Below are 24,254 nucleotides of genomic sequence, written 5' to 3'. Positions count from 1 at the left end.
TCTCATGCTTCTAGAAGCCAAGTCCAAGGTAAAAGTGTCTGCTCACTCCAAAGGCCCTATAGGAAGATGGTTCCAGCTGCTGGTGGCCGCTGTTCTGCATGCTGGGTGAGGCCCCACCCCTCTGTCTAGCTGCCCCTCTCCAACTTGGGGATGGGTTCCCAGCTTCTCCACCAAAGGCCATGTTACCGGCCCCTTGCAGGGGGTTCCCAGCCAACTTGCCTTCAAGGACAGTGTAGTCTAGGGGAAGGGGAGTGAGTCTGGGGACAGAAACTTCAGCTCCCCAGGCTCCATCCCAAGCTAGGGTGTGTCCTGGGGGCAGCGAGGCTGAGCCTACATCTCTGGGGGAGACCAGCCCTGCTCCCTACAGGTGCCTTCCTCCTGCTGTCCCCCCTCCCCCCCCCCCACTGGAGCTAACCCCTCACAGTTCCCACTCCCCATGTTGTGCTCTCTGCCTGTTTCAGCCCTGCTCTGAAGGGGAAGTGTAGGGAAAGTGGGGCTGCATTTGCTCCAGGGCCACTGCCCCTCTGGTGGCAGCTCCCGGACTGAGACATGGCCCCATTGGACTCCCCAGGCCCTCGTGCCTGCTGCATTCAGCCTCCTCAAATACTTGTGGGAACAGTGTAGGAGCCCCGTGGGAGCCACACAAGCCTCGGGGGTGGATTCCAAGACCCCTGGACAACTCTGGACAGAGTGTTTTCTTGGGTGGGGGGGATGTAAAGGATTGAATTCAACCAAATGGAGGATGAGGGGAGCCTTATGCTGAGCCCACCAGGTCCTCAGGCTCACAGGCTCCAGAGTGCCCTGGTTCCCCGGCCTCAACCTGAGGAGCTCGGAGCAGCCTGTGAGCTAGAACGAAGGAAGCCTGCGGGTGGGAGGCCACCTGGCCCCTACATTCCAGGCAGGCCTGGTCCCCAGGCAGCTCTGGAGGGGGACCTCTATGCCTCCAAGAGGGCGGGAGTGGGAGGTAACTGCTCCCTTCCAATTGGAGTTAAACAGGCAAACCGGGCGTCCTCACCCACCTTCTCTCTCCCCAGGATATCACCCTCACACTGGTCCCAGTCTATAAGGGGCCTCCCCTCCCTGAACCTGGGTGGGGACCCTGGCATGGGAGGCTGAGTCAGGAAATGGAGTGCACCCACTATTCCTGTCCCCTGGAGTGGAAGGGAGATTCCCAGGGCGTTGGGTCTCTGCCCAAATCCAGGTGGCGGACCCACTTTTTCTGGTCTCTGGCCCAGCAGTCCCAAGACACAGGCCCAGAATGCCCCCTGATACTGGCCCAGGCCCACGCAGGCACCTTGGCCGAAGCTCCCCGACAGGAGTGGGGGCAAGCCTTGGTTCCAGGGTCCACACAGAGCGTTCCCAGCGCCTGCCAACGCCCCCGCCTCCCCCGCGGCTCACCTGGCCTTCAGGCGGCCGAAGGCGGTCCCAGGCCTCAGAACGCTTCCTCTGCCTTGGCCTTAGGCCATGCGGGGTGGGGCGCTGGTTACTGCGGCCCTGGCCGGCCTCCCAACGGCCCGACCTCCGCCGCGTGCCCCGAGGCCGACCGGAACGCGCGGGCCCTTTAAGGGCCGGGGGCGTGTAGCGGCCCGCCCCCTCCCCGCCGCGCCCGGCCGCCGGTTAAAGGGGCCGCGCCCTGGGCCCCCGCCGAGTGCGAGCCCGGGCGGAGGGCAGGGCAGGGCGTGCGTCCGGGCGAGCGCGCGGGCTGGCTGCCCGTCCGCACCATGTACACCATCACCAAGGGGCCCAGCAAGCTGGTCGCCCAGCGCCGCACAGGTGCGTGGGGCGAGGGGCCGGGGGCGGGCAGGGCCGCCGGGGGGAGGGTCCGCGCAGTGACCGCCCAGCCTCGGCGGCGGCTGACGCGCCCCGTGCCCGCAGGTCCCTCGCAGCAGCAGGTGGAGAGCAGGCTCGGCGAGCTCCTGAAATGCCGGCAGCCCGCGCCGCCGACCCCATCGCCCCCGCGGGCTCAGCCGCCGGGACCCTGGCCCCTGTCGAGGTGAGACGCGTGGGCCGGCCGCCGCGGCACAGAGAGGGTGACCTTGGGGAAGGTTTGCGGAGACCCGACCACATGCCCCGGGAGGGCGCGGGGGCGGGGCATCCGACCCCGGCCGCGCGGGCAGCTCCGGCTTCCGCACCTCGGCGCCTCCACCTCGCCTGGCACCTGGCTGGGTCGGAGGGGCTGGGCTGGATGTGCATGAACCCCTCTCCCGCGCTGGCCCTGTGGGATCCTGGCGACCCCGAGTGGGGAGGAAGCTGACCAGCTCCTGGATCGGAGGAGCTCCACGCGGCTGACTCACATGCCCCGGGCGACCTTGGGCGGCAAGGCCGAGGTTTGAGGCGAGCTGCCCAGGAGGACAAGAGCAAAATATCCCCGGGAGTGCTGGCCCTGAAGGCCTCCTGGCGCTGGCCCCGTCCTTGCGGAACCGGCTAGGGGAGAGGGTGCACGTGGTTCCCTCTGGCCCTGCCAAGCCACTGCTCTCCTCTACCCTTCACCCACAACACCCTGGCTGGGCACTGGGAGGCCTCCCACAGATGGTCAGGGCTTGCTGGAAGCTGCAGTTTTCTGCCTTTTTATGACCACCAGTTTTGCCAGCCTACAACCCCTGTGGCCACAGGAATGGCAGTCCCAGTCAGTTTGGCCTCCACGTGACCTTGACCTGAAGGTCAGATCCTCTCCATCTCCCAGAGTTGAGCCTTTTACTTTTTTGTCTCGACTCTGGGCCTGTGGTGTCACTTATTCTATGCATTTCCTGGGCCCTGGGCTTTCTTCTAGGCCCACAGAGGCCCGAGGCTGCCTGCACTAAGGCTGTGTGTCCAGGCAGCAGATAAACAAGGTGGCATCGCTGAGGAGGGTGCAGGTGACGGGCACCTGCCTGGAGGGGGCATCCTGTGGGGATCTTTCTGGGCCGAGACTCTTCCCCGGGGGGCCTTCTGCTGGGGGCCGGTTGACACTTGGATCCTAGTGGTGAAAACGTTCTGGGCCAGCCACAGGTGTGTCGTGGGGAGACAGGTGAACGGGGCCTTGGGGAGTGACTCCTGGGACCCAGGCTGAGCTATAATATTGCCTTGTGATTTCAGCTTGGGTCCTCACAGCTGCCCTACTGCCCAGAGGAATAAACGAGACCTAGGCATATAGCCACCTCTGGTCATCCAGGCAGACAGTCTGGGACCCAAGTGGCCCAGGCGCTCCACCTGGAGAAACTTACCACCATCTGCCTGTTGTCGCTGGCCCAGGGCGCATCCAGGACACAGCTGGCAAGTGCTAGGGAAGAAGACGGGACAGACACATAGAGCCCTTCAGACCCCCAGGAGGCCTCACCTTTGTCCTCATCTGGCCCTAGCCAGTTGGGCACACTGCAGCCTGCCAGGCCAGGGGGGTGCCGACCAGCCTGGCCTGAGGGAGCATGTCCCTCAGTGTCCCGCTTGTGTAGGGAGTAGTGAGGCACGCTGTGTGCTCGCTGGGCCGGCCCACTCCCTTCCCAAATCACTCCCTCTTTTGGAGCTGCCCCTGCCCCCAGTCCCAGTTGCCTTGAAAGGACCCTGCCAGGAGGCCAAAGCAGCCTGTGGGTCCTCCCTACCCCCTCTCCTGCACCTTCTCAGGGGCCGCCCCCTCCAAAACGGCTGCAGCGTTCCTGTTGTTTTCTCTGCTGTGCCTTTGTACTGCCCCAGCATCCCTCACCCTGACTGGCCGGTGAGCGAGGGCGTGTCTGGGCCCCTGCCGCATCCTCTACGCCTGGTGCCCTACAGGTGTGCCAGGTGTCTGACCAGCTAAATATACAGGCTGGGGTTCCAACCAGGCATGGGTCTGGGCACTGGCCATGGTGGTGACCAGGCCACGTGGGTCTGTGCCTCTGAGGAGCTCTTGCTCCCAGTGTGAGACCGACGGGAGAGAAAACATCAGTGGAGGCGATATCCGTCCTTGGAAAGAAAATAATATGACGCCACGTGACCACCTGTGGTCATGTGAGCAGGTGGGGGAGGCGGCCTGGGGGTTTTACTGAGTTGTGGGCTTTGAGGTCAGACAGGTGTGCAGTTAAGTCCTGAAACTGCCACCCATACGCAGCATGTGACTTTGGGCGGGTCACTTCCCTCTCGAGTCTGGGGCCCTGGGCTGGAAAACGGGTGGGCGGTTGACCTCAGGGGTCGGAGAGGAGACTATGTGACAAGATACCCAGGTAGGCCTGAGCAGGGGCACTGGAGCATGCCTGGGGGCACCACCCTTGGGAGCAGGCACGGTGTGGCCTTCATCTACAGGTGCACGCTCGAGCCAGTGTCCTTTCACCAGAAGGCCTGTGGAGGGGCCTTACGTAAATGACTCCAGGCAGCAGGCAGGTGGGCGCCTGCCCCTCGGGCCCCTACGCAGCCTTGGTCAGGCCACCACCGTGGTCCCTGTGATTCACAGCCTATGGCTGCAATTCCCTTTTTTGTTTTGCTTTTTTGACATCCGGCCTCCACTTTCCTGGAACCAGCAGCCTTTGTGGGGGCGGGGGTGGCAGGCGAGGGGCTGTCCGAGTCAAGGACAAACCTTCACACCCCCTGGCTGGTGCAGCTCAGGCCTGGGAGGAGCCCCGCCCCTCTACATTTTCTTGGGCCACCAGACCCTGCCGGCCCAGAGCTGGCGGGACCGGTGCCCCTCAAGACCCTCCTCTTTATTTTAGTGGCCCTCTCAGCCAAGGAGGACCCCCGAGCGGCGGTGGGGCACCTGAGCCCAGGAAGGCGAGCAGGCCGGCGGGACCGCGAGTGCCTGGCGGAGTGGCACGTGCAGCCCAGGACTCCCGGCTCCCACCTCCTGCTGTAGGTGCGGGCCCCGCCCCCTCCACAGCCCCGTCCTGGGCTTTGTGTGTGCAGGGCCAGGCCAGCTGCCGCCAGCTGGAGCGGCCCATCACCGCCCTGGGCCCTGCTGACTGGGACAGACCCAGCGGCTCCCTGGACATCCCACACCCAGTAGGCTGAGCCCCGGGCTCCCGGGGACCGCCTCTTCACTCAACATTCCCACCCCTGTGGGCAACAGCGGTGCCTGGTCTGGGGCCTGCAGGGTTGGGCTGGGGTTGTAGTCACACCTTCCCGACCCAGTGGTCTTCGGCCAGACCATCACTTAGGGCTCATCCCCATGGAGCCTGGGGCGGCCAGGAAGAGGGAAGGGCTCCGACCACCTTCTTGTTTGGGTCCTTCCTCCCACACTGGGGGTAATGGTGAGACGGAGAAGCTTTTGTGGGGGAAGAAGATGGCCGAGAATTGTGCTTGGGACAGAGTGACCCGGCAGTAGCTTAGGTCAGAACAGGGGCTGCCGGAGGCCTGGCCCGTCCTGGGGAGGCGGGATGCAGGTGGCAGCAGGGGTGCCCGAGAGACCCTTGGACAAAGAGCACCTGTGTGCCTTGAGCAGGGAACCCTGCTGGGGATCTGGGACATGGCTGGGGACCGCAGGTATGAACTGAGCTGCTGGGGGCTTGGGCCTGTGGGGAGCGGCCTCGACCACCCCTGCAGCCGCCCTGAAGTTCAAGGAAGTGCCTGGGCTGGGCCCGGGCCCGGGGTGGGGGTGTGTGGCCTGAACCTGCTCCTGGAGCTTTGCCGGGCATCACCTGGGCTCTGGACAGTTGCTGACTGGCTCCTCCCCCCTCCACAGCCCGGGGCCAAGGCTCGTGTTCAATCGGGTGAATGGCCGGCGGCCCCCCGTCACATCTCCATCCCTTGAGGGGACCCAAGAGACCTATACACTGGCCCATGAGGAAAACGTCCGATTTGTGTCTGAAGGTAGCGTTGAGGCCCGAGGGTGTGGCTCGGGCCCCTGTTCCTCTTCCCCACTGCCACCTGACTCAGAGTAGCCAGAGGGCCGGGCCCTTCCTCGACTCTCTATTTGTCCCATGACCATCCAGGGGACTGCCTGCTCCAGTTCTGGGCTGGGGTCCAGGGTGGCCACCAGGCTCTGGGCGGAAGACAGGATGCCAGGGCCCTGGCTCAGTCCGACTGCCCTCTCCCCACAGCGTGGCAGCAAGTGGAGCAGCAGCTGGGTGGTGGCCCAGCTGGCGAGAGTGGGCCCAGGCCCGTGCAGTATGTGGAGAAGACCCCCAACCCCCGGCTGCAGAGTGAGCCCTCCCCTGCCCTCAGGGAGTCCCCCCCACTCCCTCTGACCCTGACCTGGGCCCTGCTGGGTTCTAGCCCCAGGGGATTGGGGAGGGCGCTTGAACTTGACCCGCTTTTTCCTAGCGCTTGCTACATTTGGGCCTGGGTGAAGGGCTTGTGGTCAGCTCACAGGGAGAGACACTGACCGACCTGGAAGGCAGCGTCACTGCCCAGCCTTCTACTGTGCCCGCAGACTTCGTGCCCATTGACCTGGATGAGTGGTGGGCGCAGCAGTTCCTGGCCAGAATCACTAACTGCTCCTAGCCACCTTGGAAGGAACCGCTCCCCTGCAGGGCCCAAATGAGCCTCATGGTGGACCCCTGCCAGGAGAGGACCGCGGCGCCCTGATGAACTGCTGAGGCGGACCATGCTCCACCCTGAGCCCGGCCAGGCGCCGGCCACACCTGAAGTGCCAGCATTTGGACTTTTGCACCTGCTGACCCCTTGGCCCGGCTGTCCCATGCTGCCAGGGGCTGAAACTGTCTGACCTCAATCCTGCTCACTGTGCCCAGGGACCAGCCCCTAGGGCTGGCAGGGAGGAGCTCCAGGCTAATAATAAAGTCGAGAAACTGCCCTTTTTGAGTGGCTGTTACTTGGTGCGTGGGGGGTGGGGGTCAGGGTCCTCCTGTCCCTGTGCCGCGTCCAGCCCGACCTTTCCTTGGCTCCACAGTGCGGTTCTGCCCAGTTCTGGCTCTCCTGGGTCCTGACAGAGGTGCCGGGACCCTGGGCCAGCTCCTCTTCCTTGGATGTCACTGGACCTACCCTGCACCACCCGGCTTTCTCTTCCCTTGGCAGGTGCTTTACCCCATCTCCAGACCCACAAATGTTACGAAACTAGCCCTGGGATATAGTCCCAGTGGCTCGGGGCTGGGGCCGAGTCTCAGGACGCCTAGTCCTGTCTCTTAATCCCCCAAAGCTGCTGGACACTGAACACAGGTGAGTTACCCTGTGAAACACTGCTTTGCTTCTTGGGTGGGTGGGGTTGCCTGCGGCTGACACGGGACCGAGTGGAGTACCCCCGGTGTGGACGGCATCGCTAGAGGGCTGGAGGCAGCAGGTGGAGCCCAGTCTGGGCCGTCGGTGGGTACGGACTAATTCTGCCAAGCGCGTTCCCACCACACATGGTGTTCCCGCTATACAGGTGGGCCCCAGAGAGGTCCTCCCAGGTCCCCACAGCTAGACTTGCTAGAGCATCCCCGCAGGGCCCCGGCTTGAGAGTGGCCGCAGAGGCCCGAGGCGCCCGAGAGGCTGCGGACAGCGAGCCAGGAGCACCCTCCGGCCGTGACCCGGGCCGCGCGACCGGACTCCCGGCCGATCGCAGTCACGCGGCCACCACCGCGCGCTCTCGTGCGCCCCGCCCCGCCGCAGGTCACGTGGCCCCGTCCGCGTGCCGGCGGAAGTGGTGCCGTTGCCAGGCGGCCGTTGCTAAGCGCGCGCTGCGTGCCCTGCGTAGGGTGAGCGGCGGTCTAGGCGGGAAGTGCGAGCCGGGACGCCATGGCGAAAGGTAGCGGCGCGCGGGAGGCCGGGGCTCGGGGTCCGGGGCTCGGGGTCCGGGGTTCGGGGACCGGAGCGTACTGAACCCGCGCTGTCCCAGCCGGGTCCGCGCGCTGTGATCGCCGTCACCGTGGGGGGAGCGTAGAGCCAGACTTTGGCCCCTCCCTGGAAGGTCTGGAGGCCCACGGAGGGATGCCGCTCTCCTCTCCCAGGACCCGCAGGGCTCTGGTACCTGGGGACGGGTCCCCCGTCCGCAGGACGCGCGGGTCTGGCACCCGGGGACAGGTTTCCCCCAAGGACCCGCTGGGGTCTGGCACCTGGGGTCAGGCCTTCATGCCCGTGGGGGTCCTCATACCTTCGTGACCCCCCAGCGTGGCAGCACCCGTTCCTCAACGTCTTCAGACACTTCAAAGTGGGCGAGTGGAAGCGGTCTACTAAGGAAGGTGACGTGACTCCTGTGACAGTAAGTGGACAAGGGACTTGGTGGCAGCAGCAGGGACCCGTTCGCTCCTGAGACATTTCGTAGAACCACCCAAGGGTCACGCGTGTGCTGCTTTGTCTCTTTTCAGGATAAGACTCTCAAGTGCACGGTGTATCGCATCCGGGGTTCCGTGTCTGCCGGGAATTACATTCAGCTCCCCCAAACCAGCACCCAGTCTTTGGGGCTGACGGGACGGTACCTGTATGTGCTGTTCCGGCCCCTGCCCTCCAAGCACTTCGTCATTCATCTGGACGTAGCCACTGAGGTGCCGCGCTCGGGAGTCAGGGCTGGGGGGTGCGTTCCTGCAGCCCCGCTTGTCTTCTCATGGTCGTGCTTTGCCTGCAGGACAGCCAGGTCATCCGTGTGTCCTTCTCCAGCCTCTTCAGGGAGTTCAAGTCTACGGCCACGTGGCTTCAGTTTCCCTTCATCTGTGAGGCCGGGACGTCTAGGAAAGGTGAGGTGGAGGCAGGGAGTGAAGAGGATTCAGCGGTCTGGGAGAGGCAGCCTGGGAGCGGGGAGGGAGGTGGGCAGGCCCAGGCACAGGGGTAGGTGCTGGGGGGCACGCGTGGTTGCGGCCAAGTGGAGCGCCGTGGGCTGGCCGCTGAGACCACGGGCACTGATCTTGGCTCATGCTGTGCAGACCTGGCTGGCGTTGCCCCCTCTGGTGCCCGCTGGACGTGCCTGCAGCTGGATCTGCAGGACATCCTCCTGGTCTACCTGAACCGGCGTTATGGTCACCTCAAGAGCGTCAGGCTGTGCGCCAGTCTGCTTGTCAAGAGCCTCTACACCAGCGATTTGTGCTTTGAGCCCGGTAGGCGCCGCAGCCCGTACCCAGCCCTCCTACTGTAGCGTCCCCTCCCGCTGCCCGTGTGCGCCTCCCCTCCCTCCGTCCCGGGGTTCTCAGCAGGAGGGGCTGGCATCGCAGCCATCTTGGAGCCCCCCGACTCCTGAGGCGCCCGTGGGGGGCAAGGGGCAGTGGTGGCTGGGCTGGGGACCGGGTGACACCGTATCGTCCCCCGGTGTTGAGTCTCGCCTGTGTTGGAAGAGGGAGCCGGGTGGGCTTCCTCGAACCGGTTCTGCCTTTCGTAGCCGTCACCGTTGCCGAAGCCCGGCGGGCAAAGCTGACTGTCACTCCTGTACCTCGAGAAATGGCATTCCCGGTGCCCAAGGGGGACAGCTGGCACGAGCACTACGTCCACATCCGGTGAGCGGCTCTGCCCGTCCTGAGGCGGCTGCCGAAGGGAGGGCAGGGCAGTCTGGACGCTGACTCTCCCTCCACCCCGTTAAGGTTTCCAAGTGTCGGCTCAAGAGCATCTTCCGAGCCGGCTCGGAAGAGCCGCTCCCATCCTGAGGCAGGTGGGCCTGTGGGGTCAGCAGGGACGTGGAGCGTGGCAGGAGCAGGTGTTGGCACCGTGTGGGGGTGGTGAGCCTGGCGGGATGGGGCCCGCGGGGGCCGGGCCTCGTCTGGAGGCCGTCCTGGGGTGGCAGAACCGTGCGGGAGGTTGTGGGGTGCCTGCTGGTCTCAGACCTCGCCGGGGGCCCAGGGTGGAAGGGTGGGCTGCGGCCGGAGGAGTGGCGAGGCCAGGGCCCACGTTCTCCCCAGGCCTCTGTGCTCTGCTCCACACGCATTTGCTCTTTTCCAGTTTTCCGGGGGCGCGTGCGGGAGCTCGTCCCTCCCCCAGTGGCTTTCAGTAATCCTTTCCCGGACGGCGTGTCCCCCGCGGTCCAGATGTTTGGCCCCACAGCCGTGAGTGCTCCTGCGCCCTCGGGGATGGGGCTGGAGGGTGGTGGCCCTAGGGTGCTGACAGGCACTTGTACCTCTGCGGTCTCGCCAGGCCCAGCCTGTGCCCAGGCCCCTTCCAGAGGTCAGCTTGTTCTGTGAGCACTCAGAGATCCCCAGTATGAATGGCCCCCGTGACCGTAGCCAGGAGCCCTCAGCCAGAGCGGAGGTCACTGACAAGCACACAGCCGGCAACAGTGTTCACACGGCTGCCCCAGAATCAGCCGTGGTGCCCGTGGCTCTGGAGGATGTGGCCCCACGCCAGGTCAGTGCCTTTTCCAAGGAAGGTAGGGGCCTTGAGTGGGGGCGAGGCCTTGAGGGAGTGGGGCCTTGATGAGGTATGGACAGGGGCTGCTGGGCTTCTGATAACCGTTTGTTTTCCAGCCTCCTGGCAGAAAGCAGAGCAAGCCAGAGATGACTTTGGGCGAGACTGTCTTTGAACAAAGAGTAAGGAGGCACCAAGTGATCTTCAGGGGCCTTGGACTCCAGGCAGGGGCAGGAGCTAGAGTCCCTGGAGGATCCGCACTGTGGCCACATCCTGGCTCCCTGCCACAGTGCAGCTGGCAGCCACGAGGACGATGGCACTTTCTCGGGAGGGAGGGCCTAGCCCTGGCTGGTGCAGTCCCAGTGGATGGGGCCTCGCCTCCTGGGGTCTCACTGGGACTTTGTTTCTTTCAGAGCTTTCTTCCGGATCCGATCCTCAAGCTCAAGGGCGTCATTGGCTTTGGGGGCCACAGTACCAAATGGGTGAGGGCTCTTACGTTCTTTTTGGATCACATGTCAACTACACAGAGGGTGCAGTGGGAGAAGCCTGTGTCTCCCCAGGTTGCCTATGTGGACATCTAAGCTTGAGGGTGTTAAGGTCCTCAATCCCATGCCTGCACGTGGCTCTGTGTTTTCTTAGTGGACGTGTGGACTTCCTGTCTGGACGTCCCTTGCTTGTTCCATGAGCACAGGCTGGGTCAGCACTGGCCCGGCTGCTTGCGCTTCCGTCGGCCCGAGAACTCACACTTGGCTGTGTGAGGCGCTGATGCTTGTCGTCTGGCGTGTGGGGCTGGGCGTGGGCACCACCTCTGGGTCTCTACGGTCCTGTGCTTGCCACGAGTTTCTGTGGGTTCCGGTGTTTCGTTGTCTGAGCCCCAAAGTTTCTTGTATCGCAGACGGGGTTCAGAGGAGGCCCTGTGTGTGTGTGTGTGTGTGCATCCTGGAAACACAGGGTGGGGTGTGCTGGGGTTGAGGGGCGTGAGGCCAACCGGCCTGTGACACCGGACTCTGGCCCCCGTGCACAGGCCCTGTGGACCAAGGATGGGGCTGCTGTGGTGTATCCCTGCCACGCAGTCATTGTGGTCCTGCACGTGGACACCCGGGAGCAGCGCTTCTTTCTCGGCCATACTGACAAGGTGGGCACCGCCGGCCCGTCCCCAGGGGGGCTCGCGCCTGCAGGCTGAGCCCCGTCCCTCAACCTGCCCCCTCCCCAGGTCTCTGCCCTGGCGCTGGATGGGAGTGGCTCGCTGCTGGCCTCAGCCCAGGCCCGGCCCCCAAGCATGCTGCGCCTGTGGGACTTCCAGACCGGGGGGTGTCTGTCCCTGCTCCGGAGCCCGGTCCACGCCCTCTGTTCCCTTAGGTGGGCGTGGGGCCTCTGAGGGGTGGGGGGCCAGCCCCAGCGACGCTCACCGCCCGCCTGCCCTTGCAGCTTCTCCAGCAACGGGGTGCTGCTCTGTGGCGTCGGCAGGGACCCCCATGGGAGAACGGTAACGGGCCGGGGCTGGGGGGCCAGGGCGAGGACCCCCACGGGCTAGCGGTAACAGGCCGGGGCTGGGGGCCCAGGGCGCAGGTAGAGTCCAGACTGCTTGGGAAGCAGAGCTCCCCGGCCCGGCCTCGCGCTCCGTGCGCACCGTGTAGTAAGGCGGGTTTTCAGCCCTCCCGGACAGGGGCAGCGTCCGTACAAGGCACTCTGTCCTTGCTGGCCGTGTGTTACACGTCAGCTCTTCGCAAGTCTGCTGCGTCCACGGGGTCTCCTATGCTACCGCGGGTCCGTCTCTGCCTGTGGGTCGGTGTTCGCCGTTTCCGCAGACGCGCCCGGCTTCGAGCGTCTGTGGGAGCTGCGGGGTACGCGCGTAGGCCGACATGCCCACACTCCTGGCCGCTGAGGGCCCAGGCGGGCTGGTATGGGAAGGGAGAGCTGAGGCGTAGGGGAGGCCAGGCGGGGTGGGTGGGCGGGCTTCGGGCCCTCAGCACGGGTTTGTCGCAGGTGGTGCTGGCCTGGGGCACAGAGCAGGTGGGACGAGGAGGCGAGGCCGTCCTTCTGGCAAAGACGCACACCGGTGTTGACATCCAGGCGTTTAAGATTGCCTTTTTCGATGAAACCAGGTGATCGGACTGTCCTTGCCCTGCCACTGCCCTGCCGGGACGGGTCCTGAGCAGCCCAGGGGCCCAGGTGGGGGCTGAGCCTGCCCCTCCTGCCTGGCGTGCGGACTGTCCTCAGTGTCGGGTTTCTGCCGGGCAGGATGGCATCGTGCGGGCAGGGCGGCATACGGCTCTGGCGGCTGCGAGGCGGGGAGCTGCGTTCCTGCCCCGTGGACTTGGGGGAGCACCGCGTGCTGGAGTTGACCGACCTGGCCTTCGGGCAGGCCCAGGACAGCCATACGCTGTGAGCCCTGCCCTCGCTCCCGTAACTGGCTGGCTCCTGCTTCCTGCTGCCCCTTCGGCCCTCACTTGTCGCTTTCCCGAGCAGCTACGTGTGCGGCCGCAGCGGCCACATCCTGGAAATCGACCACTGGCGCAGGGCCGTGCGGCGTGCTCGCCGCCTGTTGCCCACACAGACCCCTGGCGGCCACTCCTCACAGAAGCAGCCATTTGGCGCAGGTGGGTGGGTCCCCCGCTGCGTGGGGGGAGTGGTCCCGATGCTTTGGGCTGACGCTGCCTACCCCCTAGGCCCCGGCATTTCCATCAGCAGCCTCAGTGTTTCCCAGACCACGTGCGCCGTGGGCTCCGATGACGGTTACGTGCGCCTCTGGCCCCTGGACTTCTCCTCCGTGCTCCTAGAGGCAGGTGGGGCCATGACACCGACTGCCACCGCCAGAGCTGCCGCGGGAGGGCCGTGTTCTGGGGCCATCCCTTGGCTAGGAGGCAGTCGCGGGCTCCAGAGGGCTGAGTGCTGAGCCCAGAAGCCGGTGGTTATGGGGGAGCTGCAGGCCGCAAGGAGACGGGTCTGTGTGGGTAGGGTAGGGGCTAAGAGGTCGCCGAGCCCCCCTCCTTCCCCCTCGCCTGCAGAGCACGAGGGCCCGGTCTCTTGGGTCTGCGTCAGCCCTGACGGTCTGCGTGTGCTGTCCGCCACCCTCTCGGGCCACCTGGGCTTCCTGGACGTCCCCTCCCGAGAATACAACACGCTGGCTCGCTCCCACACTGCACCGGTGCTGGCCCTGGCCACCGAGTGCAGCCGAGGGCAGCTGGCCACCGTGTCCCAGGACCACACCGTCCGCGTCTGGGACCTGGCGACCCTGCAGCAGGTTGGGTGTGGCCAGAAGGGAGGCATGGCGGAGCGGGGGGGGGGGGGGGGGGGACCGGAAGGCTGCAGGCCACCCTGGGGGCCGGTGGGTGGGGCCCAGCAGACGTGGAACACAGGAGGGCCCGTGGGGCCCGAGGGCTCAGGCCAGCTGGAGAGGTTGGCCGACGGGGCTCCTGAGGCCAGAGGCCATCTGGTAGCCCTGCCTCTGCGTGCCCTCACGGAGCCCCGCCCTCCAGCTGTATGACCTGAGGTCCCCCGAGGAGACACCGTGCGCCATCGCCTTCCACCCCACGCGGCCAGTTCTTTTCTGTGGCTTTGCCAGCGGGGCCGTCTGCTCCTTCAGCCTGGAGGCCGCTGGGGTTCTGGTACGGCACAGGTGGGTGCCCGGCGGGCTCCAGCCCCACAGACACCGGCGGTGGAAGCTGATGTGGTGTGGGGGGGGCAGCTGGGCAGGGTGGGGGACGGCCCTCCGCTGCCCTCCGGGGACTCGGCCAGGCCCGGCTGTGAGAGGTCTGGGCAGTGGGTGTCCCTGTGTGTTACAGGCGTCACCAAGGAGCGGTCACCGGCCTGGCTGCCAGCCCCGACGGCAGCTTCCTGTTCAGCTCCTGCTCTCGGGGCACCTTGGCCCAGTACCACTGCTCTACCACCCGGTGCCGCGTCCTGCGTGTGACAGGTCAGGCCCCCCGGGCCCCCCTGGGCCCTCCAGCCGTGTCCTTGTCGGGTCCCCGTGGGGTGGGGCTCGCTCGCTACCCAGAGCTCCGGGGTGAGGGTGGTTTGGGACTCCTCGGCCCCCAGGTCAGTGCAGGTCCGTGAGGGTCTGTGCCAGCCTGCTCCAGGAGCAGGTGTGTGGCCTGAGCACCAGGTGGGGGTCGGCCCACCCCAGGGCACCCCCCGAGGCCATCTGTCTGTTTTCTCTCGTGGCTGCTATAACTCGGGCCAGCCAGGTGGTCACCTGGAGAACCGCCAGCCGCCCCAGCAGTAGCCGGGTAACCTGGTGCTCTCGCGTGCGGGTCTTGTGGGCTGTTGCTGTGTGACCTGCCAGGCTCTGGGCTGGTGTTTCCCACAGCTGGGGGGGGCAGGTTTGGGTCCTGACCCGTGTCTCCTGCGGGTACCCTCTCTGCACCCAGTTGACCGTGTTCCCCCGTGCTGCCGGCAGCTAACATGGTGTGCCGGGATGCCCACCCAACCCCCAATGCCCTGGTGGTTAGTGGGGACAGCCGCCTGCTGGCTTTCGTGGGCCCCTCCAAGTACGTGGTGACCATCGTGACCACAGCCTCCCTAGAAGAGGTGAGTTAGCTGGAGCTTTCTGTGTGTCTGTGTCGGCCCGGCCGGCAGACTCCGTGGGGATCATCTCTTGGCTGCTGCATGACTGTCCTGGGTTCCACCAGGGTGGAGGGAGGCAGGGAGGGGCAGGGGCTCTCCTTGGCCTGGTATGGAGCCGGAGGGAGTTGAGGGGGCAGCTGGGACGCTGTGCTTACCTCGGAGAGGGTCTAGGCTCCGCTGCCTTGACTCAGACACAGCGTGTGAGCCACAGGCAGGCAGGGCTGCTGAGGAGGGGCCTGAGGCCGCCCGCCTCCCACGCTCTGGCTCTGGGGGCGTCAGCCTCGTCTGGAGGTCGTGGCCGGTGGCTACTTGCTGCTCTCCCCCAGCTGCTGCGAGTTGATGTCAGTACCCTAGAGCTGGCCAGCAGCCGCCTGGACTCGGCTGTGGCCATCTGCTTTGGCCCCGTACCCCCTGGCCACCTGCTAGTGTCCACGTCGTCCCACACCGTGGTGGTGCTGGATGCCGCGTCCGGCCGCGTGGTCCGGGAGGTGAGCCCGGGGCTGTGGTCAGCGGCTTGGCTTCTTTTTCTCTCTGGGTTCCAGCTTTGGTACCTGCAGTGCCTCGAGGAGTCGGGGGGCGGGGGGCCCTGGGCCACCTGCCGCTCCTCAGAGGGGGCGTTTTCTGAGAAGGGAGGAAGGAGAGGCTTCTCCCACGCGGGGCCTCTGGGAGCTTCAATCTCCCTTCACTGACAAGAGCCCTCTTGCAGCTATCAGGCGTCCACTCTGTGGCCTGCCCCTCCCTGGCTCTCAGCAGGGATGCCCGCTTCCTGCTGACGGCCACTGACCGGGTCATCAGGGTGTGGGACTACTCGGCCAAGGCCAGCCCCGGCTGCCAGGTGGGTGCCGAAGGCAGGTGTGTGGCGGGTGGTGGGAGGGCAGGTGGAGGACGATACCCTCAACTCACCCTGTGCCCGCTGGGGCCTGACACCCCAGAGGACCTTTTGCTCAGGCCCTGGTCTGGAGGGTTGGGGGGTCACGGCCAGGCCTGCAGGATGCGTCCACTGCGTGAAGCGTGGAGCACTACTTCTGTCCCGGCTCTGGGAGGACCGTGGTGCCCCGGCCATGCCTTGAGGGACTCTGGACGTGCCTTCTGTTGCCCGCAGGTCTACATCGGCCACTCAGAGCCTGTGCGCGCTGTGGCCTTCGCCCCTGGCCAGCGGCAGCTCCTCAGCGTGGCGGATGCCATCTTCCTCTGGGACGTTCTGGGTGCCCCCGGGAGGTCACCTTCGGGAAGGCGAGTGCCCGCCCTCGACCCCTGTCCACCAGGCCTTCGGCTACCTGCCCCCCCACCTGACTCTCTTGTTGCCCCGCAGTGCCGGAGACTCACCTGGGGCACCCCCGACCTGCGAGGCTGGTGAGTGGCCCCACCACGTGGGTAGGCTTTGTGGTGATCTCTGGGGCCGGCTCTTCAGTCCCTGTGGGTAGCATAGTGCCACTGCCTTTCCTGGGGTCCCCAGTGCAGAACTGGGGTGTGTGGACACCTGTCTTTATGTGCCGTGCGCGCCCCGGGCCCTGAGCCCAGACTGACCTCTTGTGTCTCCAGGCCCAGGTGCGAGGCAGCCGGAGGACACCGAGGCACGCACCGGTGGGCTCCCCCGGCAGCAGGTGCCTGTGCCATCCCAGGCTTCCCCACTCCAGCTGGGCGCCCATGCTGGGCCCCTCAAGGGTGCTGACGGTAAGGGTGGGGGTCCTGGGAGGGACTGTTGGGTGGAGCCAGCATGCTTCCCTCCAGGCCTCTGGGGAGGGGCAGGGGCAGGGGCGAGGGAGGGAGCTCTCTTCCTTCCTCTCACCTTCCCCGCGCCTCCCCAGGTGCTTTCTCCACATCAGATGAAGAAGGACCGTCCCAGGAGAGCCACAACCCCAAGGGGCTCCATCAGGCCTCAAGCCTGCCCATGCTGGTGAAAGAGGCCAGCGGGGCTGGAGATGGGGCCCAGGGGGCTCCCGGGGGCCCCTGGGGCTTCAGCATGCGTCCCCACCCCTGTGGCTGGGCCAGTAAGCAGAGGAGGGGCTGCAGGGTGGGGCAGGGACACTCATGACCGGCCGGCCAAGGTGTCTTGTGGGTGCCAGGTGGCTTAAGGGAGGCCCAGCTGCTGACAGGCTGAGGTTTACCCTGTGAGGTGTTCCCTGCAGGGCAGGTAGGCTGGCCTGGGGCCCCCGCCGGGCCAGGCTAGCAGTGGGATGCAGCCTGAGTGCGCCCTCGACCTCAGGTATCCGGAGCGGGTCAGGCACTTGTCCCATCCGGCAGGGCCAGCCGACCGTGTGCGAGGAGGGGTCTCTGAACGGTCACGGTCACGGGTGCTCTGACGTTCCGAGGCCTCTTCCTTCTCCCTGCCAGCTGCTCGGAGCACCACAAAAGCCCAGGCCCATCCCTCTGCTCGCCCAGACTGCTACAGGCACTTCACCGCTCGCTACGAGGCCTCCTCGCTGGTCAAGGTCTGTTGGGGGCATCCTCACGGCACCTTTCACAAGGAGACGCTGCGGGCCCCGGGGTGGAGGGGGCATGGCCCTGCGTCTTCTGGGAGCCTTCTTTCTCCCTGGGAAGCTCAGTTTCCTGGGGTCTCCCTGGGGTGGCTGCCATAGCCCTTGGGGCCAGTCCCCCTGCAGCTCTCCCGTGCACCTTGTGTCTGCACTCTGGCTTGGCTGGTCAAGGCTCTTACTGCCCGGCTGACACCCACAGTGGCCCCAGGTGGTGTCCTGTGGAGCCTTCCCTTCCCCCCGCCCCCGCCCCCGCCGCCCCTCCCTCACCTGCGCCCTCCCGACCAGGTGCCCCCCGCACTGCCTGCCCCCAGCGTTCACACCTCTCGGCTTCCCTGGCCTCTTACACAGGCTTTGGGGCCCAGGCTTCTGTCATTTGTCTCCTGGGATCCTGTATGGCCTAAGGCTTCATCCCCGGCCCCGGCCTGAGGGGGGAAGAGCTTGAGACACTGGGGGGGCGGGGTGCTGGGTGCTGTGCGGGCGCACCATCGTCCTTTCCGTGTCCTCGCAGAGTGTCTCTGTCCCCAGTGCCCGAGTCGAGCGTCTGCTCCTGAAGGCCGTCGTGGGCTACAATGGGAACGGGCGGGCCAATGTGGTCTGGAAGCCAGATACAGGTGGGGCCACGGCGCACCCTGGCTCCCAGCCCAGAAGCCGCGGGGAGGGGCCCAGCTCTACCCACCCTTAGGTGGCTCTGAGGCTCTACCCAGCCTCAGAGCACGCGAGCCCTTGCCACCCCGGGGGGCTTGGGTGGCGGGCCAGGAGGGATCCCCGAGCTGAGGCGTGTTCTCCCGGTAACCTGTCCTGTGTTCCATCCCGCACGGACCCGTGCCGCCTCTGAGGTGGGCTTCCCAGGCGCGAGCCCCCACGGCTGTGGAAGCAAACAGGGAGGATGCACCCTGGGCCCGGCCGACTGGCTCAGGGGTGCCCTCCCTGCCCCCAGGCTTCTTCGCCTACACGTGTGGCTGCCTGGTGGTGGTGGAGGACCTGCATTCTGGCGCCCAGCGGCACTGGCTCGGCCACCCTGAGGAGATCTCCACGCTGGCCCTCAGCCACAATGCTCAGGTGCTGGCCGCACGCCCTACCCTGTGCGCCTGGGGCCGGAGCGCACTTGGGAGCCTGGATTCTTGAGAGCCACGCTGGCTCTCCTCCCCAGAGCAGGACGGGGCCCAGGGTGGGCCGGTGGGCCGCGCCCTCCTGGTTGACCGCCCGCCTTCCGGCCTGGCAGATCCTGGCCTCTGCCTCGGGCTGCAGCAGCACAGCCTCCCGCTGCCAGATCCGCATCTGGGATGTGCCTGGGGGCTCCTGCCGGCACCTTCTCTCTTATCACGACACCGCCGTGCAGGCCCTGGCTTTTTCGCCGGATGACGCGCTGCTTGTCACACTGGGTGAGTTGGGTTGCGGGGTGACCGTCGTCTCTGGGCTCGCCTGCCTGTCCTGAGACTCCCGGGAAGCTGATGCATCCACTGTGCGTCTTCCCCAGGGGACTACGGCGACCGCACCCTGGCCCTGTGGAGCGTGGCCACCTGCGAGCTCCTGTCCTCCGCCCGCCTGCCGGAGCCAGCGCACGGCGTGGCCTTCAACCCCAGCGATGCCAGAGAGCTCACCTGCGTGGGCCAAGGTGGCATCACCTCGTGGCTCCTGCAGCAACGCGGGGCTGACGTCACCCTCCAGGTGCCAGGGTTCAGAGGCTGTGGTGGAGGGTGGGGTCTGGCTCAGCCCCGGGACGTTGCCAACCCCCGCTGCCCTTGTGTCCCTCCAGGTGCACCGGGAGCCCATCCCTGAGGAGGTGGGGGCGGGCGAGCTGACCTCGCTCTGCTACGGGGCCGCGCCTCTGCTCTACTGCGGCTCCAACGCTGGCCGGGTGTGTGTCTGGGACACACGTGCCGGCCGCTGCTTCCTGGCCTGGGAAGCAGATGACGGCGAGATCGGTGGGTGCCTGACGGAGCCCCCGCGCCCCCTGACAGCTCGGGGCTGGGCCTCTCCCCGGGAGCCTTAGTCTCGAGGTCTGGGCGTCTGGGGAAGTGGCTCACGCCACCTCCTACCCCCCAGGAGTGTTGCTGTGCTCGGGAGCGCGGCTGGTCAGCGGAAGCAACACCAGGCGCCTACGCCTGTGGGCGGTGGGGGCCGTGCCGGAGCTGAGGCGCAAAGGTGCCCGTGCCAGGTGGGACGTGTGTGGGTGTGTCTGGGAGCCAGTGTCCTTGACCCCTTGAGCGGGGCCCTGGGGGTCGTGGCCCCAGGCTGGGGACGTGTCCCCAGAGCCCTGGGCCCCGGCTGCCACCTTTTGAAGCCACTCCCCCGCCACGCCTTAGGTCTAGCTCTGTGTTCATGGAGCACGAACTGACCTTGGATGGTGCCATCGTGAGCGCCGTCTTCCACGACAGCATGGACATGGGCGTGGTGGGCACCACGGCGGGGACCCTTTGGTATGTCAGCTGGGCCGAGGGCACCAGCACCCGCCTCATCAGTGGCCACAGGAGTAAGGTGAGGGGATTTCCAAGCCGGACAGGGGCAGGGCAGCCAGCCACACACGCTGTCCTCTGTCCCTGCCTCCCCCAGGTTGTTCCCAGTCTGAGCCCAGCAGTCTGACGGGTTTGTGTGGAAATGGTTCTGGAGGTCCCGCCAGGGATGAGGACTCCACAGCATAGAGATACGTACTTACCCCTTGTGGATCCAGGACCCACAGGCGTCCCCACAGGCCGCCCCCCAGGCCAGAGCCCCAGGCCAGGACCCACAGGGTAACCCCCCAGGCCAGGACCCACAGGTGTCCCCCCAGGCCAGGACCCACAGGGCAGCCCCCCAGGCCAGGACCCACAGGGCAGCCCCCCAGGCCAGGACCCACAGGGCAGCCCCCCAGGCCAGGACCCACAGGCAGGACCCCCCAGCCTTTTGGCCTGCTCTGACCTGTTTCTTGTGGTGCTTTTTTTTCTCTGGTAATTGATTTGCTGAAAAAACCATGTTGGCTGCCTTGGAGCCTCCCATGGCCACGGGGCCGGACATGCCTCTCTGCCCTGCGCTCCCCGGGGTCCAAGCTGTCCGGGGGCCAGGCCAGGGCCTGGTCAGGGCCACTTTGTCCCCGTGGCACCTGCTGAGCGAGCTGTCTCACCAGGAAGCACTCGGGGACCGCTTGCCTGTCACCGATGTCCTCGTAGAATGACTCACTGCTTGGGGGTGTCTTAGGCGGTGCTCATCTGATCCTTTTCGGGAGAGACGTCCTGGTGAGCTTCCTTCCCCCGAGGCACAGCCGAGGCAGGAGTGGCAGGATAGCCGATCGTCTGGCTTCTGGGCTGGGTGTCCTCGGTGCCAGCTTGGTCCTCAGCATCCAGCAGTGGCCCACCAGTTTGGAGTGTCTGTGAGCCACTGGATGGAAATGTGGGTCCCGCAGCTTCGTGCTCACTGTTTCTCCTGATGCTCAGCGAGCCTTTAGGCAGCGGGAGGTTCTAGGAGTTGGTACCTGAGCCCCCCCCCCCCCCTTTTTTTTAAATATCTGTTCATTTGTTCAGGTATAACAGTTGCCATCAAAGAAACGAGTTTGAGATGGGTGAGGACTGCATACTTGTTCTGTTCTTGGTGACAGCTGCGTGTTGCAACATAAGCCACGTGCCCTGTGCTTTCTCCGCTGAAAGTCTGTGGTTTTGTTACATGCACAGAATTGTACAACCAGCACCACAGTCAAATTTCAGGGCATTTCATCTCCCCAAAAGGGGGCCCCATACCCTTTAACCATTCACCCCCATTCCCCTGCCCAGTCCTTGGTCCTCATAGACCAACCTGTTTCTGTGGATGCGCCTGCCCCAGGCATTGCTTTTTGCCTTCTCTCCCTGAGCACCATGCTTTCCGGGGCTTTCCATGCTGTTGCCTGTCAAAGCCGAGTGCGATCCTGTGGTCCAGGTAGAACTCGTGTCCGTTCACCCACTGGGGCCTGCACACTTGGGTCCTGAGGCCTTGACCTGAGCTGGCATTTGCTGGCGATCTCCCTCTCGTGTGGAACAAGGTGTTCCAGGCGGCCCTCTGCAGCTCCTCCCAGGACCTGCCGTGGCTGTTTCTTCTCAGAGCCCGGGGTCCCTCCTGTGGGAGACGACATAGAGGTCATGGTCCGAGTCCCAGAGGAACCTGTTACCGCTCAGCCAGTTTTTTATTTTATTTTTTTTATTTTTTAATGTAATGTTTATTTATTTTTGAGAGAGAGAGAAAGAGAGACAGAGTGTGATCGGGGGAGGGGCAGAGAGAGAGGAAAACACAGAACCTGAAGCAGGCTCTGGACTCTGTGACGCCGAGTTGGAACTCAAAAACCGTGCGATCACGACCTGAGCCAAAGTCAGGAATTGGCCACTTAACCAACTGAGCCAGCCAGGTGGCCCAAATTATTTTTTTAAGTGAGAAGCATTACGAGTTCACGCTTACGCTTGAAATTCACATTCAAGACTAGACTACTTGGGGCGTCTGGGTGGTTCAGTTGGAAGAGCACGTGACCCTTGATCTCAGGATCGTGAGTTTGAGCCCCACACCGAGGGCAGAGATTACATTTAAAAAATGACGTCTTTAAAGGAAAAAAGACCCGGGCCTGCTGTGTCTCCACTCTGCCTGGGGGCCACACGGCCTCAGGTGGGACTGGCTGGCTCCCTGCAGGTGAACGAGGTGGTTTTCAGTCCCAGTGCGTCCCACTGGGCCACATGCGGTGATGACGGGAGTGTGAGAGTGTGGTCCCTGGCCAGCATGGAGCTCCTGGTCCAGTTCCAGGTGCTGAACCAGGTACTGGGGGGCACCGGGGCTGAGCCCAGACCACATCCCGGCCCTGCCTGGTGGTGGCCATGTCCTCCCCACAGTGTCCATCCCAGCCTTGGGGCTGGGCTCCTGTCCTCCACTCTCAGGGGAGTGCTGGTGTGTCCCCACTGGGTCCCCAGAGCTGCCTCTGCCTGGCTTGGAGCCCTCCGTCCTGCGGGCGTCCCGAGGAGCAGCAGGTAGCAGCAGGCTACAGCGATGGCACCCTGCGTGTCTTCAGCGTCTCCCAAATTGCCATGGAACTCAAGATGCGCCCCCACCGGGCTGCGCTGACGGCCATTGCCTTCTCTGCTGATGGTGAGGGGTGGGGGCCCACAGGGGGACAGGGCAGCCCCCGCTGGGCCCAGGTCATACCTCTGGGCTGGGGTCAGGGGCCTCAGGATAGCGGAGTGTGGCCCTGCCTGGCCTAGGTCAGACCATCCTCTCCGGAGATAAGGATGGGCTTGTGGCTGTGAGCCGTCCCCGCACCGGGATGACCTTCCACGTATTGAGTGACCACCGGGGCGCTCCGATCTCCACCATCCAGAGCACGAACAAAGAGGTGGGGTGGCCCCACGAGCTGACGGGGATTGGCCTTGGGGGTGCCGGCAGGGGAGGGGAATTGGGCACAGCAGGGCAGGAGGCACCCACCAGCCCTCACGCACCCCCAGTGTGGAGACCTGGGGGCAGAGGGTGCCGACCTGTGGCTGGCTGCCAGCTCAGACCAGCGGATCAGCATCTGGGCCTCCGACTGGCCCCGTGGCCACTGTGAGCTCTTGGACTGGCTGAGTTCCCCCTCGCCCACCCTCACGGAGGTAAGGCTCCTGGTGGCACGGGCGGCGGGGACAGTTGCCTGCCCACCTCACCACAGCACGCTGTGCCCTCCCCAGTTTCCCAGCCGTCCGCCGCCCTGTCTTGTTGCCTTCTGCCCCTGGGATGGGGCACTGCTGGCGTGTGCGGGTCTCGGCGTGCATCCGGAGGTGGTCTTCTACAGCCTCCACCAGAAGCAGGCACGTGCGCCCCCGACCCCCGCGTGGTGCCCGGAGCCGGGGGGATCCAAGGCTGGGGAGGGGAGGCTCATGCTCGCTGCCCACAGGTGGTGGAGAAGATCCCGCTTCCTTTCTTTGCTGTGTCCCTGAGCCTGTCCCCCGGAGCCCACCTCATGGCCATTGGCTTTGCTGGTGAGTCCTGGTGGGCAGGGACTCCAGCCCGTCTTGAGCGGGGCCCAGTGGGTCACCCATACCACCACCTGAGATGTGCCTCTCACCTCCGTGTCCCAAGCTCCCTATCCCTGAAGCGGGGTGAGGACACCTGTCCCAGGGGAGTCGTAGGGTCCAGAGATGAGGAGTGTGGGGTGCCGATTGCTGTACCCAGCACGAGGGCCTCAGCAGAGGGACTCCGTGGTGTAGACTGGGGCCTCGAAAGCCCTATGTTGTGAGGCACCTTGGTGCTGATGGGCCCCCCCTTAGCTCGGCTGCCCCTGGTCCCAGCAGTAGCAGGCCTGGGGGTATGGAGGACACAGGGCTTTTAGCTACACATTCCTCCACGAGGCATCGGCAGCCAGACGGGTTGGGGGACCCCTGGGCCCCGGAGCTACACAGACACGGGGCCTGGCATGCGCGGCACTCTGCCTGTCCTGCCCAACCCTGTGCCCTCTGCCCGCAGAGCGTATGCTGAGGCTGGTGGACTGTGAGTCGGGGGCCGTGCAGGACTTTGCTGGCCATGACGACTTGGTGCAGCTCTGCAGGTTCGCCCCCTCTGCCCGGCTGCTCTTCTCAGTGGCCCACAGTGAGATCCTGGTGTGGGAAGTCTCAGGCCACCTGGCCACAGAGGAGTCCCTGGGCTCAGGGTCCTGGCCGGCCTGGCGGAGAAGCTGAGCTGTCCCATGGCCTTCCGCTGAGCCAAGGTGGTTTCTAGGCCCATGTCTACACACCAGCGGACCTGCCGCTGTAAATCGTCAAGAGCCTGGACTTTACGGAAAGTGCTCTCGATCTGAGAGCTTTTGTATGCTTCCGCCCTGTGCAGTTCAAATAAACGTGGGTGTTGCATTCTGGCATCGTGAGATGGTCATTCCAGGACCCTGCTGCCCTGGCCTGGGCTCAGCCTGCACAGAGCCCCCAGACCTGCTCCCTGCCCTGAGTGGGCGGGTCAGGTCCTCGCGCGGAGCTGCGGGGTGGGGCGGCACCTTGGGCCAGAGCCGCGTCCCTCCGGCGCGATGCCCGCGGTGCCCAGTGTGCCCGCGCGGTGGCGCCGCCGCACAGTCCGGACGCTCTGGCCCGCCTCGCTCGTTAGTGCGGCTCTGCGGGCGGGGGGCGGAAG

At 65.5% G+C, this 24,254-nt stretch overlaps 2 protein-coding genes across 22 annotated transcripts; both read left to right on the top strand.

Moving 5' to 3' along the window:
- The first annotated feature begins 1,502 nt into the window (after window positions 1-1,502).
- Window positions 1,503-6,691, top strand: MCRIP2 (MAPK regulated corepressor interacting protein 2). Of its 6 annotated transcripts, none has more exons than XM_047839274.1 (5): window positions 1,529-1,773; window positions 1,876-1,993; window positions 4,656-4,795; window positions 5,979-6,080; window positions 6,311-6,691. In XM_047839274.1, the coding sequence occupies exons 1-5, from the start codon at window positions 1,722-1,724 to the stop codon at window positions 6,379-6,381; spliced, it is 483 nt and encodes a 160-aa protein (XP_047695230.1). In that variant the 5' UTR covers window positions 1,529-1,721; the 3' UTR covers window positions 6,382-6,691. The 6 variants fall into 6 exon arrangements, with proteins under 6 accessions (XP_047695228.1, XP_047695233.1, XP_047695230.1 ...); XM_047839276.1 differs by lacking the exon at window positions 4,656-4,795 and adding an exon at window positions 5,621-5,748 and having other exon boundaries at window positions 1,574-1,773; XM_047839272.1 differs by having other exon boundaries at window positions 1,503-1,773; window positions 5,979-6,691.
- Window positions 6,692-7,526: 835 nt separating this feature from the next.
- Window positions 7,527-23,989, top strand: WDR90 (WD repeat domain 90). 16 transcript variants are annotated; one of them, XM_047838077.1, is made up of 43 exons: window positions 7,527-7,621; window positions 7,983-8,074; window positions 8,181-8,357; window positions 8,438-8,546; window positions 8,733-8,903; window positions 9,182-9,296; window positions 9,381-9,448; window positions 9,736-9,839; window positions 9,928-10,137; window positions 10,257-10,319; window positions 10,551-10,619; window positions 11,162-11,272; window positions 11,351-11,496; window positions 11,566-11,623; window positions 12,124-12,242; window positions 12,379-12,522; window positions 12,607-12,737; window positions 12,807-12,923; window positions 13,146-13,381; window positions 13,617-13,756; window positions 13,923-14,053; window positions 14,537-14,667; window positions 15,030-15,191; window positions 15,410-15,538; window positions 15,806-15,936; window positions 16,016-16,056; window positions 16,246-16,377; window positions 16,512-16,694; window positions 17,038-17,135; window positions 17,689-17,791; window positions 18,118-18,239; window positions 18,403-18,562; window positions 18,658-18,848; window positions 18,937-19,105; window positions 19,227-19,338; window positions 19,487-19,658; window positions 21,804-21,926; window positions 22,013-22,253; window positions 22,367-22,497; window positions 22,607-22,750; window positions 22,826-22,945; window positions 23,032-23,116; window positions 23,601-23,989. In XM_047838077.1, exons 1-43 carry the CDS (start codon window positions 7,612-7,614, stop codon window positions 23,810-23,812), a joined length of 5,613 nt encoding a protein of 1,870 aa, XP_047694033.1. In that variant the 5' UTR covers window positions 7,527-7,611; the 3' UTR covers window positions 23,813-23,989. The 16 variants fall into 16 exon arrangements, 12 of the variants coding, with proteins under 12 accessions (XP_047694033.1, XP_047694032.1, XP_047694030.1 ...); XM_047838076.1 differs by having other exon boundaries at window positions 9,381-9,493; XM_047838074.1 differs by having other exon boundaries at window positions 12,607-12,923.
- Window positions 23,990-24,254: the final 265 nt, after the last annotated feature.

Source organism: Prionailurus viverrinus, chromosome E3 (assembly GCF_022837055.1).
Source record: "Prionailurus viverrinus isolate Anna chromosome E3, UM_Priviv_1.0, whole genome shotgun sequence".
NCBI classification, from domain to species: domain Eukaryota; kingdom Metazoa; phylum Chordata; class Mammalia; order Carnivora; family Felidae; genus Prionailurus; species Prionailurus viverrinus.
The sequence above is the reverse complement of the archived record's forward strand: the minus strand, read 5'-3'. Positions and strand labels throughout refer to the sequence as shown.